We start from the raw sequence: 17,264 nt of genomic DNA on the forward strand, positions 1-17,264 counted from the left end.
TTTTCTGATTTAGGACATTTCTGTAATGAGGCTGCTGTAACCTGGATTGTGGGATAACAACACTTCAACATTTAATGTTATATTGGATATTGTTGTTACTTTATATAGAGTTTGATGACGCAACAATGAAGTGGTAGTTACTGTTTGTCTTGCAGTTCTTGTACGTAATAAAAACCTGAAACTCCTGAACTTTTTTTTAAATCTGTTTCTCTATTGGTCTTTTTCTGTACTGTTTCTGTATTTTCTGTCTTACTGTAATAGTAAAAGTACATCTGATGATAAATGCTGATGAGCTAATAGGTAACTATAACAGAAAGTATAATGAAACAATAAAATAAACAGCTGGATGTGTTGGTTTCTTTTACTATGACATAATTTCTCTGCTCTCCAATAAGCTGGTTTCTGCCCCAAAAAGCCTACAAGCAACATCAGAACATTTTTTTTAACCAATAAATGCTGCGACAAGAATATATTCCAATGTTTTATTCAATTAATCAGACAAACTTTGGCTTTACAATTAGGCATTGAGTGTCAGAATACTCTGGAGGACAGCTCGGGGAGTGTCTGACACACGAGTCTGTTTAATGAAGAGAAAACAATTGTGAACATGGTGATAAAAGTCTGAATTCATTGTTTCAGGCTGTCTTTAAATCAAGAATCTCTTCATAATTAACCCTTATAAATTGTTCTCTGTGTTTCTTCATGAGCTTTACAATAACAAGAATCCAAAAGAAACACTCTGTCTGCGATGTGTTTTCAGGAAAGAGCAAGTCAACACCAAGATACACGTAGAAGCATCCGGACTGTACAGGCTGTTCAGCAGCTTTCTAATGTGAAAACAACTTCCTCCTCTTTGACAATGTACATCACACTGTGTATAATCACACACATTTGGCATCGTCGGTCTCTAAAAAGCCAATCATGTTTGCATTTGACGTATTAAATAAAGGTGAGAAATGAAGAGAAACATATTCAAAGTCCTTGCATTACCTATAATTATCATCAGTTTAAATACAAAAAAAAAGCAGTACATCAAGATTATAAATGTAAACACCCTTCACAAATCATATCAAAATAATTTATATCCACCCCACACCACACAAAAAAGTTAAAAATATAATCTAATCTTCACTAATGTGTGTATGTGTTGTAAAAAAGCTTCTCTAACTCTTCTTTTCCTCAGTTCTCTTTAAGACTCGGACATATTCAACGGAGGTAAAGAGCAAAAAATTATTGATTTGACCTGAATTCACCTCTAGTGCACTTCATAATAAGAACAAGTATCTGATATTTTCTCCACCATCTCCTTCTCTACCTGTACTGTACAACAAACAAAACAAATGATTACATTAGAGACGACTGAATGACACGTTGCACACAGTTATGACACGTGCAGTCCAAACGATATTTGTTATGAACACTGCGGCTGGGAAACACAGCCTCAAAATAACATTGCAAAACAATATATATCTTGATAGTTTGAGGACTGTGAGACAAATCAAATATCACCATATTTTTTTACTAAGTCCTTCAATATCGACAAAATTGAAGGGTTGAGTTTTGGTCACTGCAGAAAATATTAACAGAATGAGATTTTGTATTATTAATCATGAATAATGTGGCTATAATAAGTGGATTAAGGCAAGAAGAGTCACAGTAAGTAAAAAAAGAAAAGTGTAATCACTTTACTGTAATGCTGCCTTTAAAACCAGGAAAAGAAAACACCTATAGCCATTTCACAATACAACAATGTCCAAACTCGAAGATGATGTACAGTCTCAGATCACAATAAAGATTTAATATCAATATTTATCACCCAGCTCTAATGAACAGGTAGTCTATCTTTTTTGTTGAATGGTAAACTTGATGGTTGCAGAGTTTAGCATGTTGGAAAGTATAAAAAAAGACATGAAACATGAGTTTATATTCTCATTTTACAAATAAATAACACTTTTTTCGTTCCTGGCTGTGGAGCTCATATAAAACTGAAGTGTAATGTACAAGAAAAAAAATAGAAGCACAGATGTCATGACGTCATCGTGACGTCTTTCAAAGAGGTTACAAAAAGAGGTTTTTCAAGTTTTCAAGTACCGGTTATGAAATCAAAGATGACAAGGTCAAATTTGCTCAAAGAGAAAAACTTTACAAAGCTGCATATTTGATCTTTTGAAAGAATTATTAAGTCAGACTGAACTCACTAATAATAAACAACACTGATTTAAATAACATTCACTGCTGCACTCTTTGGAATTTCTACCTATAGTTCATAGGATGGTACATCCCAACAGTCACGTCAGCAACAGCCAAAAATCACAAGCGTCCTGTTCAAAAGTGGAGTAACAGCTGTTTTAGATAACAAGACACTCATGTGTGTGGGAGCTTCATAAACTAGATGTATCGTAAATATATTAAATGAAAAATAAATGTCTGTAACTTCATTAACGTCACTTCATTGTGTATGAGTGCAGGCTTGCAACCAGGGTCAGTAAAGTTGATTCAAAAACACTGTCTTTTCTTTTAATTGTCAGAGTAAAGAGCATTCAAACTCAAAGAAATGCCATCTTATGACCTATGGATGTGGAAACAATCTGACAAAAAGCAGTAATTAATAAAAACACAAGTTAATAATTATTCTGTGAAACTCTCGTGTGACTGTAAGGACAAAGTTTCCAGAACTTTATGCTCCCGGGTGGTTTTACCAGCTAGATTTTTGGTTTTTAGACACCTATCTTACACTTCATTCTGTACATTGATTCAAATCCAAGTGTGTACCTTAAATTGTGCACAAAAACTTCTATGATTTCTGTCACTGTAACATTAAGCAATCCACAAACACAACCACACCAGCTGTCACACAGGAGTGACACGACTCAACACTTAACATTTTTCAGTAGCATTTGGCCCTGAACACGCCTCAGACCACCACATAAGAGTTTTCACTTTATATAGTGTCCACTGCTGATAAACGTTCTGATATGGCGGAAAGAGTCGTTACGTTGCAGTCAGTGCGTCTCTTGTCTCATGTGGAGGACATTCGTCCATGCACACGGAAGCGGTAAAGACACGTATATTCCACATGACCCCAGTTACTGAGGACACGCAGCTCCACGAATCGATACACCATGTCACTGGGCTTCTGCATGAGACAGGAGAAAACAGGAGTTGTCAAACGGCTCTGCAAGCACATGAGAGCAACAAAAGCTCAAGCTAGCCTCGAGTTATTATTACAGCACAGAGTATAGTCACATTAAGTTCTATTCATGTTTGTCTGTTTCTGCTCACCGGCAGCTTAAAGGTCTGCGTTGACTCTCCATTTTCATCGTAAGTGAATGTGCCCAGCAGTGTTCCTTCTTCTGTGTCATCTTTCATCCCCTGGGAGAGAAAAAAAACACATCCGTCAGAACGGTGATAATGATGTTCATGGGTCAAATACTGCCCGACTCCAGGCACAGGCTTCTTTAGTGATTTTGTTTTATCACTGAGGCAGCCATAACAAAATGTTACCAGTGGAAACGCTGCTCCTGGTGTTTCACATGACGTATGGTGACGATTAAAAAAAAAAAAAGAAATCCCTGGGGGATATTTGCAAATCACACTGGTGCTCCTAGTTATAAGATTTAGTCACACTGTCTTCAAAAAAGGTTGCAAACTTCTATTTTTAATAACAACTGTGAAATGCATCTCCATTAAGCAGACTACAGGCTGCCTCCCACCCTCATTAGCTAAAATGTTCATCCTGAGCTTGATTGATTTCAAAGATCATTATAATAAATGACATAAATAATGACATAAATGCCAAATCCAAACTTTGTCAGCAGTTTTAGTTGTACTGCTAAACATAGTTTTAAATTGTTATAATTTGATAAAAATATGATTCAAACTTTTGATTGTACCTGTCATTTAAGAAGGGTTCAGGCAGTGACGTTTGTGTTTGCTATTAATGCTAGATCAGAATATTCTAGAGTAGAGACCATGCACAACATTCATCAGTCGAGGACTCTCATCTTTAAACTGTGATCACTCACATAGACTTCAAAGTCTTTGGGGGCAGAGTCAATGCGGCCGGTGGGGGAGTTGTAGCGCGGCAGGTGGTCCAGCGTCACATGAGTTATCGTGATGGGGTGAGACAGAGAGATCACAAGAGTCCCCTGGACGCCGTGAAACGCCCAGCATTTCCCTGGGAGCAGCAACGGGTAGCCCTGGTAGGGAAGGAGGAGAGAAAGCTGTTGGTGTCTGACTGAGTAATACAAACTCTTTTTCATACCAAGAAATATTGAGAGAGCGAGATGGAAACAGAAGCTGAGGAGTAAAGACAAAAAAAGAAGATAGGGGTGGGTGGAAGGTAATGGATGATAAGTTGTTCGGGGAGACAGAGAGAGCTTGATAATACCTGGATAACAGTGCGTGGGCTTTCAGAAGGGTACCACAGAGGGAATCCAAACAGGGTCACACATGCTGAGCGAATCCGATATGTCTCTGAACACCTGGTACTGATCACACTGGCACCTGCACACATACAGACAGCACAAAATAAGAGTCTGATGCTACTTTATTAACATAAATGATCATCTTTTTTTAAAACTTGATTTCCCATCATTTTAAATATCCAAATATATTTCCCAACCTTGAGTCTCCAGTGCAAAGTCGGCCATTTTGTCCGCCATGGGACGACCACAGTCTGAGCAGCTTCCTTTGTCGGCCAGCCTGATCGCATCCTGCTCCTGATTCACATCCACATACAGAACATACGTGTGACATCAGATCAGGAATTTGTACTGGGATTACATTAATGTAGGTTTTAGATTCAAAAATTGGTCTTGAAAGTTCTCCACAGTTTCTTTCACTTCACCCACCCTGATACGGTCAGAGAGCCACTTCTCCATGGCCTGCTGGAGCTCTGGGGTGAGATGGTTGTGGTCGGGGGTGTTGCTCGTATCAGGACAGGGGGTTGGAGGAGGCCTCAGCTGGAAGGAAGACCACTCCTGGGACAGCTACAAGAAACAGTCATCTTTCAAATTCAAGAGAGCAGATCAGGACACAAACAAAATATGTTCTTAATAACAAAAATGTTACCTTAGCATTCTGGGCCTCTAAAGCTTGGATCCTGAGGCTGAGGCTGGCAGCAGCAGAGTGGCTGTCTGTCTGGTAGTCCACCAGCTGTCTGTCAAAACCGGCCAGCTCCTGCTCCAGGCGCAAACGACTGTCCGAGTCCACAACCTCGAGCCGGGCTTTCATGTCCTGCATCTCCAGCTGCAGTCCCTCCTTCATCTGAGAGAGAACGATATGACCGGGTCAGTCATTAGTGGACTGGAGGAGAAGTGTTTGGCAGTGTTAGGTGAGGTGAGTGTGGCTCAAATCACTGCAGAGGCTCTGAGGTGAACGAGGCACGGTGTCTGAAGGAGTCACAGGTCAAATTAAACACTACATAACTGATGGGAAGTGAACAATAGATGGCCCTCGTGTCACCCTCATACAAAAGTGAAGTGAAACAGACTTAAATTTCAAACATTTATCAGTTACAAAATACATTTAAGTCAGAAATTATGCATTTGATATTTGCAACAGCAAGTCAGAGAAGTGGAGGATGCTTTCACTTACAGTGTAGCCACAAGTTATATAAGACCAAGCAAGAAGGCAACAAAACCATGCAGAAACTCTCTTCCTGTATTTCTGTGCAGGTCCATATTACCACCACTGGATGTCACTCTAGCACAGCTGGGTTTTGACCCCGTTGTTGCTCCCTGTCTGGCTTCCACACTGGTCTCACCAGGAACGACTCTCACCACACACAGAGCGATACTGTTAACTATAAGAGGGAAAGAAGGTGAGAAAATTCCCTCACCTGAGTGAGAAGGTGATCCTGCCTCAGCTGCAGCTCCTGCTGTTTCAGCTGCAGCTCCGCCTGCAACAAACAGACACATGTTACACTGATGAAAAAGGAAGCGTGAGGCCTCAGTTATTTTAGCCTCTTCCTTTAATCACTATTAATATTTTGTTATATTGAGCAGGCTTCATTTTTGAAGCTGGTGGCGCTTACACATCACACTCTAGAATTTTCTCATATCTTTAATTTGCCAATGATCCAATCCACTTTTTAACATTTTGATCTCGGTCTGAAACCCAAATTTGTAAATATGTCGACATAGCGAATAGAAAACACGACAGATATTGGATCAGATCTACCCCAACTCTACTTACCATAACGTGCTGCATCTTTGCTTCTACAGCAGCAGACACAACAGCTGGATCCTTGTGGGGAAAAAACAAAAACAAAAACAAAATCACTCCCGAGTACATAGATGTAACAAAAAAGACCCCCAAATTGTCTTGCCAACGACCATAAAAATAGGTGTTCTCCATAACAAACACCATGTGAGAAACATTTTATTTAACCCACACACACACACACACACACACACACACACACACACACACACACACACACACACAAAGATGATCTGCCCTACCACCACAGGTGCAGGATGCATGATGTTGAGTTTAGGAGGAGTGGCAGGGATAACTGGTTGACTCTGTGACGGGGTCTTTTTGACAGTCATGCGGGAGAAGAGTGAGGTCAACAAAGGAAGGAGGAACCAAACACCTGGAGAAAACAGGAGGAGCGCTGCCTTAAAGAACAGCACTTAGAAAGAGAGATGCAGTCTGCACCAAGCAAACATCACCTATGATCAAAGGCCCTGACACGCGAGACTTGTAATGACTGACATTTACTGTGACTCATTCGGCCACAATGAGGCGGGGTGTGTGAGGAAAAAGCTCACCACAGACACACCGAGGAGACCAAGCAGAGCTGTGTCTAATTCAAACATACACCTTTTGGGGCAGACCCTACCACCTTGGGAAAACCCTGAGTGCCACTCATATACAATGTCTTCAGGAAGGTTTTTAAAAAACATACACAAAAGTAAACAACACCCTTAATGAAAAGAAAAAAAGACAGAAAGTCTTCAGTATTTAAGGAAAAGCATACGTTAACAAAACACTTCGGGCAACTTCAGTTATGACTGAAAAACCTACCAGACGACATGCAAACACGAGTCTGTTGAATGTTTATGTCACTTACACAGAAGTAAGAAGAGGAGGAGGAGAAACAGAACACAGGCTTTCTTCATGTGACTGCTCAATGAAGTATTAGCTGCAGGGATGAGAGGAGAAGGGGATTTTAAAAAGCTGGAGCTGAATCACATGCAGTAATTGTGAAAACAGCATAAACCCAGTGGCATGTGAAAGCTGTATACACACACGGGAATGTGGACACATAATGCTCAAATCTTCTTAACAAAGCTAGAAAAACAAGCACAAATGTGCACATAATGAACACATATGCAGATATACAATCAGACAAACTTAATGATGTACATCAGCAGCATACCTATTTTTGACTGTGCTGCGGCGGCCATCAATGAAACTGAGTCTGCACAAAACAAATGAATCAATGAGATCATCACATAGGCATGCAGAGACACACACACACACACAAATAAACACACACTTCATACTCACTCATCAGGCTAGAGAAGGCACTGCTCATTCTGCTTCTGTATCCAGCACCGGGAGCGACACTGTTACCATGGATCCTATCGGTACTGGCGGCCGTCGGCTTCCTCTGAGGGCCCTCAGAGGACGAGTACCCCGAGCTGTCCACGCTGCTCTGAGTCGGCTCTTTGTAATTGGGTCTGTGGTGTAATACTGATCTGCTGGAGCTGCAGGGCCCAGCGACGGGGCACTTCTCTGGAGGGACCGAGGGGCCAAGTGTGGGCGTCTGGCTCCGGCTGGATGACGGGGTCAGAGCAGGCCGAGGGGTGGCCACAGTGGGAAGGTAAGGTACTGTCCTCATGGTCGTCTGGGTCTGACTGCTCAAGGGAGAGGGAGTCAGACCTGAGAGGCAGACGGGAGACACAAAAGGGAGCAGTCAGTTGTGAATAATTAAATAATTATTAACAATCTGTTTTTTATTCCCAGTGAGTCATTAGTTTTAGTTTTTTGCTTCAACACTGCTCTGAAATGCTTTCAAATACAAAAATATCCCCAATCCCCATCATACTGACCTGAAGTGATTGGTGTCTCGTTGCTGGGAGAACTGGCATTGCTATTGGCTCTGCTGGGGGTACGAGAGCCAGCCTTCCGGGCCCCAGCCTTCTTCTTGAAAACCCTGACAATAATAAATAACGCAGCACACATAAACAGGACGGGGAGGTGGTGAGGGACAAAGGACAAGATTGTTTAACATTGCTTTTTCAAACTAGAGCTGACACATGAGCACACACATGCAGAGTTAAGAGTTACATACTTGACGGGGTTTTCACGATAGGAAATGTTTGTCACGCTACTTGAATCAGATTCGTCGTCTGAATTATAGTAGCCGCCGGACACCAGGCGAGAACTCCTACGAGACATGACTGAAAGACAGAGAGAGACAAAGAATGAGACGTGGTTTATCAATATGTTTCATAGCTTCTTAGTACTTGCTGGCAGAGGGTGGTCAGTACAGCACCACACACCGTGATTATAATTTCGAATGATAACCCAGTGATTTTAGATACATCATTTACTGAACTTTAAATTAAAAAGTGTCCATCGATATGCTCAATATTTAATGATAATACAATATAATAAATATTAGGATTTACTGAACATATGTTGTGTTTTGTAATTTCATATTTATATGGAGAAATGACTGTTGAAATGCGGCTCACATCTTTTTTGTCCTCTCCAAGCACTATTACCGTAAAAAAACACAGGTTAATGTGCATCAAAATCCAAGCAGCTGCTGGCTAAACTGGGTTTTCACTAACAATGGCTCGATTATCTCAATTATCTTGTTTACATAATTGGTGGAAAATGTAACTAATTACCCAGCCCTACGCAAAAATCAGTCATTCCTTGACAATAACCTTATTCAATCAATTACTGAAAGAACTTCAACTAAATATTGACTATTATCAGTAATTTTTTTGTATTTCTGACTGATAATGAAAGTAGTTAAAAAGTTGGATACCCATCATCATATGAGAATGCAAACTGTAAATAAGCATAATAATAATAATAATAATAAAATGATTCTTTTAACTGACGGGTTTCTCCACAACTGAACATGTTTTATACAAGTGTAAACATTTCTTCAGATGTGAGCAGATGTTTTCTCTAGCAACTACAATACAATGCAAGAAACCCTGAATGATGCTGTTCAAGCCCTCTCACACAGTACAAATAGATGCCGTATCAACAACTCTTGTGTGCCAGTGAGTGGTTATATTTTGGCTGTGGCAGCAGTAGGTAAACCAGCAGTGAATCATGGGAGTACATGTGGTAGTGCGGAAGATGCAGTATCCATTACTACTAAAAAACGCATCAGTAGCAGCGGTGGTAGAAGCAGATGCAGTTAGGAGGACAGGAGTTAGTAGCAGTAAAGTTGTTCCCAGTACATTAAAAATGCAGTAGAAGTAATAGTAGTGGTGCTGTAGCAGTAGTGTTAGTAACACTAACAGAAAGTCGCTGACAGATGCTCTCTTGGTTAATCTTAGCGGTCTGTAATCCAGCTAATCTACAGGAGCCGCCAGCCGCTGAAACACTCACTGAGACTCACGGAGCACAAATAAAACACCAAAACACACAAACATTTGAAAACACAAGCTCAAAGAGCAAAGGCCGACTCTTAGTATGCTACAGCACAGATACATTCAGACAACATATAGTACAAAACCACAGATTGACAAAACATGTACAAAAGCAGCGTACCTTAACTGTCCCACCATACTTAAAGAGAAGAAAACTCTGATTACGGTGCAACAGCAGGTGATGTAGATGTCTAGAGTGCAGATCTGAACTCAGCTGCACTCATGATTGTTGGAAAGCATCGGCCGGTTTAACTTTCAGCATTGCTGCCATCACAATCATTATGCAACAGGCATCTTAAGATAAGCAGTCTGATTGGTCCAATGTGTTCTTACAGTGCAGACGATTAGCACAAACCACACCTCATGAGCTCTACTCTGTTTGCTGTGGCAGCTCCTGTGGCAAAGAAACTTTTCACATTAGTTTTAGGAAAAAACGGAAAAGAAAAATATCACAGTTTTTGATACACCTTGATACTGGTGCTGCAACAGTATCGTAGGGATGACTACAGCTACTGTGACAAAGTATGAACACAATGAGATTTTTAATAAACAATCAGTAATGTGGATGTAATGACTAAGTGGGAAAAGGCAGGTAGAGCAGTCTGGCAAGTTCAGAAAATGACATCGCATGACTGGAAAGCAGCCTTTAAAACCAGGAAAAGACAACACTTAAGCCATATCACAATATAATGATACACAACATCTAAGATGATATATAGTCTCATATCAGGATATATCGTCCAGCCCTATTGGAAGTAACTCAGTTTTAAAAGTGCTAAATGTTAGTCTTCCCACTCCACTGAGTGTTCTTCTGCTCTGTGACAACCACATCTCCATTTCTTTACCTCCAAGGCATCAAAAAACCTCGCTAACCTTTAGAATCTGCCTCGCAATCCTGTCTCGTAACTTTACAGTCTGCCCTGCATCCTATTGTGCTTCCTCTCTATTAAAAGAGACTTGTGGTCTCATAAGAACCAACCTGCTTATGGTTTGAATTAGCCCTCTGATATCATTAGCTGGGGACCGGATCACAGCAGAGCAGTAACTAATAACCCGCACTACAGAAAAGAGCGGCAGACGATGACAGAAAGGGAAGCTGTGGCTGCTCGTACTTAACAGATAGACACAGGAAGTCGGTGTGAAAGCACACACACGCACACAGAAACCTCTCCTCCCAAAAAGGGCGTTACATGCAAAGTTTAATTAAGCTGAATTTGATTATCTTCATCAGTCAACACTCATGCACAACTCCAGTGTTTTTCCACGGAAGCCGTCCTCACTACTCATGCTCAACATTAAAGCACTGATTGTCAAAATCCTCCTCTTTAATTTTCATTTCCTCCACTGGTTCCTGGCATGCAGCTGGGGGATTTGTAGTGTTGGGTTGAGAGACTGAAAAGCGATCAGAACATCATCTAACTGTCGCTGCTGTAAACAGGCAACAATAGCAACATCACACCACGCCTGGCAGCAGTCTGTTGCTGTGGTTGCAGCAGACAGGTCTTCACTATTTATGTAAATAAGGACAACACACCGTCAAACTGGAGGGGACTTTCCTGCAGCAGCTGCAGACAATCTCTAAGTGAGGACTTACATTTCAAAGTTCTTTCTTGAACCATGCAGCTGCATATGTCACCACCTGTCTCATTGCTTGAGAATCATTTTACTCCAGCAAGTTGTTCATAGGTTAAAGGACAAAAATGCTGCATTGGAACGTTGATAACCGTTGTTCAGCTGTGAATTTGAGCATCTTATTTGTTTATTGTGACATATTATTTATTGTCCCCATCGTGTATTTCCAAACACAAGGCTGTTTATGTAAATTCGTTTTTGTGTTTTTATTTTGCAATTTACGCTTTTATGCTCATCCTGTGAAAAGGGCAATGGCAGAATCAGAAATTCCTTTATCAAAGACACTGAAACTACATTCAGATATCAATTAACCTAAAGAGATCTTCATATGTTTTTGCTTGAAAAATCACAGTACACAATGAATCCGTTTAAGTTAGCCAGCAATTAATTTTCTTTCTTCTATAATTTGCTGAATTGCTGCAGCTCAAGCCTTTACCAGCAGCCAATGTTAAAGAGGGCAGTGACAAGGGATTTAACTCTTTAATTTCCTTTAGCATGTTTGATTAAACAAAGAATAAAAACGAGGATGTGGCTACTAAACTGCGAGAGGGGAGTTATCAATACTGCTATCACACAAACCTCTGATCTCAGAAATACTGCTAAGAACTGAGAACACAATATATTTTTATTACAACATGCTTTAAAAGCTGTCTTAGGCTCAAAACAACAAACAAACAGTAGCCTGGGTCACAAATATTTGGACACCACGGCAACAGTCTGTACTGATGCCTCGGTTTCACACAATTAGCATTTCTTTCTTCCTGGCACGGTGAGAGGCTTTAGCTAAGACTGTAGAGAGAAAGGAGCAGTTTGTCTGATAATTCCTTCAAATCCTCCCTTCCACTTTAAACGGCATCTCAGTGCAGCTGAGATCAGCACATTTCCCCTCCTGAACATACCAACCCCCTCCTTATTAAAGCAGAGGGCACCCTGCACAAAGCCATTCTCCTTGTTTTCTTTTTCCCCTTCTTCTTTCTCTCCCTTTACCTCCTCGTTGACCAGTTATCTTACTAACATACTGTAGACACGTTTGATCCCATCCTACGTGTTTCTGTACCTTCCATCTTTCCATCCATCATCTTTCTAAATAATTATTCCAGCCTCTTGATCTTAAAGCTACATTACATTTTACCTTCAAAAGCCTTGGGAAGATTTCAAGAGCCTTTGAATTTCAGTTTCAGAAGGCTTGTTCCTCCACCAAAGGACCGCAGACCTTGGTCACACTTGCATTGCATTTTATTCAATTTGTCCTTGAGGTTTGATTCCTCCATGTGTATGTAGATGCTCTGTAAAGTCATGAATTGGCAAGTGAGACGGGACGACTTCCTTCTAGTACAGGGAGACCTGTTTCAGTGGAAATCGGTGCTGTTCATTCAGAGCTGGGTTCACAAATGGCAAAAATTTTAAATCATGTGACATTACAGCTACATTTGCAGTGATTCTCTTGAAGGAATTGAGCATTCTTAATGTTGGTCTACCTGAGAAATGCTATTGGGGCTGCTGGCTGCACTACCGTGAGTTTCCACTGGGGAAATGAGTGCAGGATGTAAACATTAATGGTCTCCTCTGCTGAATAGTGAGCTTAGCTAGCCTTTCATCCATAAGTAGAGGGATGATTTTTTAACAACAGTGGCTGGCAGATTTAAGGACCAAATTATATACTGAGTAGCTAGTGAATTTGAACATTTCTCTGTCAGTGACTGGCAGATGTTTTAAAATGCTAATTTCTTACTTGGATTGGACGGTGTTAAAAAGGAAAATAGTTCTTACATGAAACATCTCCAACAAGGTCTGTGGATTATCTTGAGTAACTGAGTCATGATATCTTGCTGCTTTTGAGCTCAAATGGACTTTTTTGGTGCCTTGAGCTGAGTGCCATCCAGTTCAATTATGTTGGAGAAAGGGCAGATACCTCTAAAACACAAACCAAAACAATCTACATGGATTGACAGCGCTGCAGCTAAGATAAGATAAGATAAGATAAGATCTCTTTAAGATGATTTGTTCAATGAAACTTGTACCAGGAATTGTCGGCTGTCTGCCCACAGAAAGTGAATAAGAAGCAAAACTCAAGAGTGAAACTGCCTTCTGAACACCAGTGTGCTGCCTCAGTCGCCACTTTGGTCTCTCACATCCCCTTACAGGATTTAAGGGAAATAAATGATTGTATAAAAAATGGAATTTGAATGGTTTGGGGAGTATGAGCACTGCTTAATGCAGGTTGTTTGTCCCACTCCACTAACTTAACAAGTGTTTAAATTGTAAACACTGAATACACAAACACACACATACATGGATGTGAGGAGAGCAAACCACAGGCAGAACTCTGTACTGTATCTAAATCTGAGTGAGCAGAGGTCGGGATGCAGTGGTGGCGTGTGCTCAGGGCTGGGCAGGGCGGGGCACTTTAACTGGTCCAGTACACTGACCACTGACACTGACAGCAGGGCACGGACAAAGGAGGAAAAATGACAATAGCAGAGAGGTGATGACAGAAAAGACAGAAAGAGCTAGAGCAGATAGGGACAAAGGCACTGGGAGAGTGGAGAGAAAGACAGGCGGCACAACAAAGATGACAGAAAAAAAAGGGGTGGACAAAGGGACAAAATACCGAAGGGGAGTTGAGGTGAAACGGGAGCATGTGTGAGGAATGTTTGCCTGAAATCACAGGAGGGAAAATGTGTAAAATGCTCTTGTACGTTTACAAGCCAGCAAGGGATTTAGAGTTTTCTCAATGAGTGGAAAAAAGAGAGAAAAAGAAGAGGCATGGAAGACTGAGGGAAGAAAAAAACTGTGGGTAGGTGTGGGCAAGGAGAGGAATGCAGAGAATCAGTCCTCATCAATCCAACATGAGACTGGCAGACCGTTGAATACTGTGGCTAACTTTAGGACAGTGCCAGTGAAATATGACTCAGACATACAGAGGAGATGAGTCATCTGTGTGTGCGGGCTTTAGACAAATTACCCCGAGGTCTTTGCAAAGTAGAGGAGGAAAATACAAACTAAAGTCATTTGGCTGAGCAGCTACCTAATAAGGTCTGTTTATATCAATGTGAACCAGATGCTTACGGAGCATTCTCTCGGTCTCTCACCCAAGCCGGATACGCCGAGTTACACAAGGGTTTGGTGAACATGAACAAGCCTGAAATACTCTGGAAAGGAGTTCTAAAAGCTGTAGAGTCATTGTTATCTGTGCCGCTCAGCTGTCTAAAGACGAGAATCTCAGGCAGGCAAAATGCCCACTGAACCTGCTCAAAACTAATGTTCTATGTAAGTACTCTCCTAGCTGCTGTCATTCATAGTTGGATCACTAACATTTTTGTTGTTGATTTTTTTCAAAGTAACATTAATTTTGTACGATGGCTAACAGAACAGCATATCAGAATATGTTTGTAATAACTACATTCCACTATAGTTCAGTGGAAAACAATGAACATGACTGCAACATTAAAAAAAATGCTTTAAGTTGCTAAATGAAAAAAATCCTGCCAATGAAAATGAGCTGTAAGCTAACTCTGGTATTATCAATCATGTGGTAATGTTATTATTTAATCTAATAATATAGCCCAAACACCCTAAAGACAAATCCCATGCATCCAGTTTAGACTAAGACAGGCCAGTCCACACTTCACAAGAGTTAGACTCCATCTGAAGCTCCTAAAAGAGCCCTGATGGTCCCTAGATCTCCATTAGGATCCCTGTACCTATGCATCTAAACTGCAGAATGGGTTTGATTATTCTACCCTATACTCAGAAGTTACAGCAATTAAGAGATTGGTTACATGGTAGTTGCAACAGGTAATACTACAACATGCACCTATGACACAACATGGTCTTGTTTTGCTTTTGACAGACATCACGTGGTCCGTGCAGTAAAAATACTGCACTGTGATGATATGAGGTGAAAAATAAATAATCAAATAAAGCCTATTATGTACATACTGAGTTCAGCAGGAATATCAAGGACCTTTACACCTGCATTTTTTACACGGATTACCTCAATCATGTTTCATCTGTAAGTAGTGGAAAAAGTATTGAGATCTTCAGGTAGCAAACTACAGTCTAGAAATACATGGTCACTCCTAAAAGTCCTGCTTTCAAAGCTTTACTTAAGTACATTTCAGAATACTAAGATAGTGTAGGATTGGTGATGCATTGACATGTGTCATGTTGCAGCTGGGGCTTTTTTCTTATGACTATTATATACTCCTAGGTAATTTAACTTGTAATAACAATATATATATATTAGCTGATTTATATCTAGTATTGCTGGTGTTTCTCTGCAAAGCAAGACAACCATGACATTATTATCTTGCTGTATTGTAAATATTGATGCTGTCATGTGTGAGCCTCATTAATGTTGCAGCTGGTGAAGGTGGACCTCATTGTAACTACTTTCAATACTGCAGGGTAGCTTCAACAACAAAAATATATCATTACTGATTAGGTTTTAATGAATAATCTGCCTCTGCAAAGTAACCAGTGACTAAAACAGCTAAAATAAATATAGTGGGAAACTACAATTAAATAAAAAACACAATATTTGGTGTACAAGTGTAGTGGGGTACATTAATAAAGTTATATAAAGTGGAAATAAAAAATAAAATGCACCAGTACCTCAAATTGGTACGCAGCTACGTTTGAGTAAGGGAACCGTTATGTGAGTCGGAAGTTACTTTGGTGATACGCACTTGACCAGCTAGCGTCACTTAGTTACATCCCACCACTGTTAGCTAGTAGTTAGGTTATTTTAGTAGCCAGGAACGTGGCTAAACCAGCTTTTTAAATATACAAAAATCCGTCTGCACAGTAACAATGGCTAGTTGAAGCTATATAACACGGATTTTTAGCTGCCTAATTATGTAATCAACGGTATAGCACCTTTTTTTTTAAGTAAGCTAATGTGGCATGTAACTAGCTTACGCCTTCAGTTACACACACGAGTAATCAGCACTCCATCACTGCAGCGTTTCATCAACTGACAAGAGCATCCCGAAGCAGCACACATGCAAACTGTACAAGGAGACACAACAACTAAATATCTAACAGATAAGTTAGTGAAACAACAGACTTGAGAAGGGGCTGGTGTTTTTCACTCCAAGTCCTCAACTTACCTCGTTATGTTGTGAGGAGGTCTGTCGCACACCACGACAACCAACAACCAACAGCCAGGCGGTTAACTGTCAAGTTCTCTGTCGGGAAACGATAATCCTCTCTTCAGCCCTCCGTTTAGACAAACGTCTCCACTCCGGTAAACTCCGACAAAGTCCTCCAAAATACAAACTATATTATAAGTAACGGATCTCCGGTGCGTGAACTGGAGCTGAGTGGCTCTGCTGGCAGAGAGACGGACTGACGCGTGTTGTGACAGCTCGGAGGCTCCGCCGTTACAAATGTTGACAGTTAGCGGAGTCAAGCTAGCAAGACGAAGAAGAAGAGGGAGCTTCCGGTTGTGATTTACAAAATAAAAGTTCTGCATGACGTTTCGAAGCTGTTAGACAGCAAATGTAACATAAAATTGATATTTTGTGTCCCATTAATACTGTATTTATTTGTAGATGAGCACTTTTTCTTCTTCTGCATCATCTTCTTCTTCGTCTTCTTCTTCTACTACTACTTCTTCTTCTTATGTTATTATAATATAATAGAGCCAAATCATCATTTTCCTTGTTTAAATTATATGAGATTATTCATTAGGATCAAAAAGATATTTTCATCAGGAAGTAGTAAATGAAAGAGAGTCCCCTTTTAAATTGTTTTATTTATTTATTTTCGGCTCTGTACACGACCATAGGGATGATGTTGTACACTTTTAAACTGTTTCCGGTTTCGTTCTCGTGGTCCATGTCACAGTCTCCAGCAATAACAAATCACAGGGCGCCCTCTGGTGGTAATGCATGGGCCACTTTTTGAAATTATTCCTTTAAACTGCAATTCAGGCGTGCTGACACACAGTGGAGCCACCTGGCCGTGGAAAATATGTCCCCAACAGCCAAA

The 17,264-nt window shown here is 40.6% G+C and overlaps 1 protein-coding gene across 1 annotated transcript; it reads right to left on the minus strand.

The window, feature by feature from the left end:
- Window positions 1-468: 468 nt before the first annotated feature.
- On the minus strand, window positions 469-16,698 carry si:dkey-92f12.2. Its single transcript, XM_037110508.1, has 16 exons — window positions 16,382-16,698; window positions 8,309-8,417; window positions 8,067-8,170; window positions 7,522-7,896; window positions 7,391-7,432; window positions 7,082-7,153; window positions 6,468-6,601; window positions 6,199-6,249; window positions 5,843-5,902; window positions 5,074-5,268; window positions 4,854-4,991; window positions 4,625-4,721; window positions 4,391-4,506; window positions 4,026-4,199; window positions 3,283-3,372; window positions 469-3,136 (listed from the first exon to the last, which is right to left on the minus strand). The coding sequence occupies exons 2-16, from the start codon at window positions 8,413-8,415 to the stop codon at window positions 3,020-3,022; spliced, it is 1,872 nt and encodes a 623-aa protein (XP_036966403.1). The 5' UTR covers window positions 8,416-8,417; window positions 16,382-16,698; the 3' UTR covers window positions 469-3,019.
- Window positions 16,699-17,264: the final 566 nt, after the last annotated feature.

The sequence above is a fragment of the Acanthopagrus latus genome, chromosome 1, assembly GCF_904848185.1.
Source record: "Acanthopagrus latus isolate v.2019 chromosome 1, fAcaLat1.1, whole genome shotgun sequence".
Taxonomy (NCBI): domain Eukaryota; kingdom Metazoa; phylum Chordata; class Actinopteri; order Spariformes; family Sparidae; genus Acanthopagrus; species Acanthopagrus latus.